The 442-nt window shown below is 66.1% G+C and overlaps 1 protein-coding gene across 1 annotated transcript in view; it reads left to right on the plus strand.

The window, feature by feature from the left end:
* Nucleotides 1-442, plus strand: part of LOC104496746 (multidrug and toxin extrusion protein 1-like) — a gene marked incomplete at both ends in the record, with an annotated part of 4615 nt that overhangs the window by 962 nt on the left and 3211 nt on the right. The window contains 2 exons of the mRNA XM_010139909.1: nucleotides 50-92; nucleotides 256-396. Coding sequence (XP_010138211.1) covers nucleotides 50-92; nucleotides 256-396 — 184 coding nt within the window. The remainder of the gene's footprint in view (nucleotides 1-49; nucleotides 93-255; nucleotides 397-442) is intronic.

Below are 442 nucleotides of genomic sequence, written 5' to 3' on the forward strand. Positions count from 1 at the left end.
TGGGCTCTGCCGTGCTCCCTTGCTAACCACATCTCTCGTGTGCCCCCAGGTTAACCCAGCGCTATGTGATGGCGTTTGTCCCCTCTCTCCCGGTGAGTCCCTGCAGGCGCCCCGGATGCTGGCCACGCGTGGTGACCGGCCATCCTGCTGCTGCTCTCCATCGCAGCACCCAGCCTCACATCTCTCGTGTGCCCCCAGGTTAACCCAGCGCTATGTGATGGCGTTTGTCCCCTCTCTCCCGGTGAGTCCCTGCAGGCGCCCCGGATGCTGGCCACGCGTGGTGACCGGCCATCCTGCTGCTGCTCTCCATCGCAGCACCCAGCCTCCGGCTTCCCCTGCTGCGCCGTCCTCATCAACATCGAGCAGCTCCTGCTCCTCATCCGCCAGGACCCCGAGGTCTCCAGGTCGGGCAGAGCTGTGTCCCACCCACCGCTGCCTCACA

The sequence above is a fragment of the Buceros rhinoceros genome, unplaced genomic scaffold (genome assembly GCF_000710305.1).
Source record: "Buceros rhinoceros silvestris isolate BGI_N320 unplaced genomic scaffold, ASM71030v1 scaffold28927, whole genome shotgun sequence".
NCBI lineage: Eukaryota > Metazoa > Chordata > Aves > Bucerotiformes > Bucerotidae > Buceros > Buceros rhinoceros.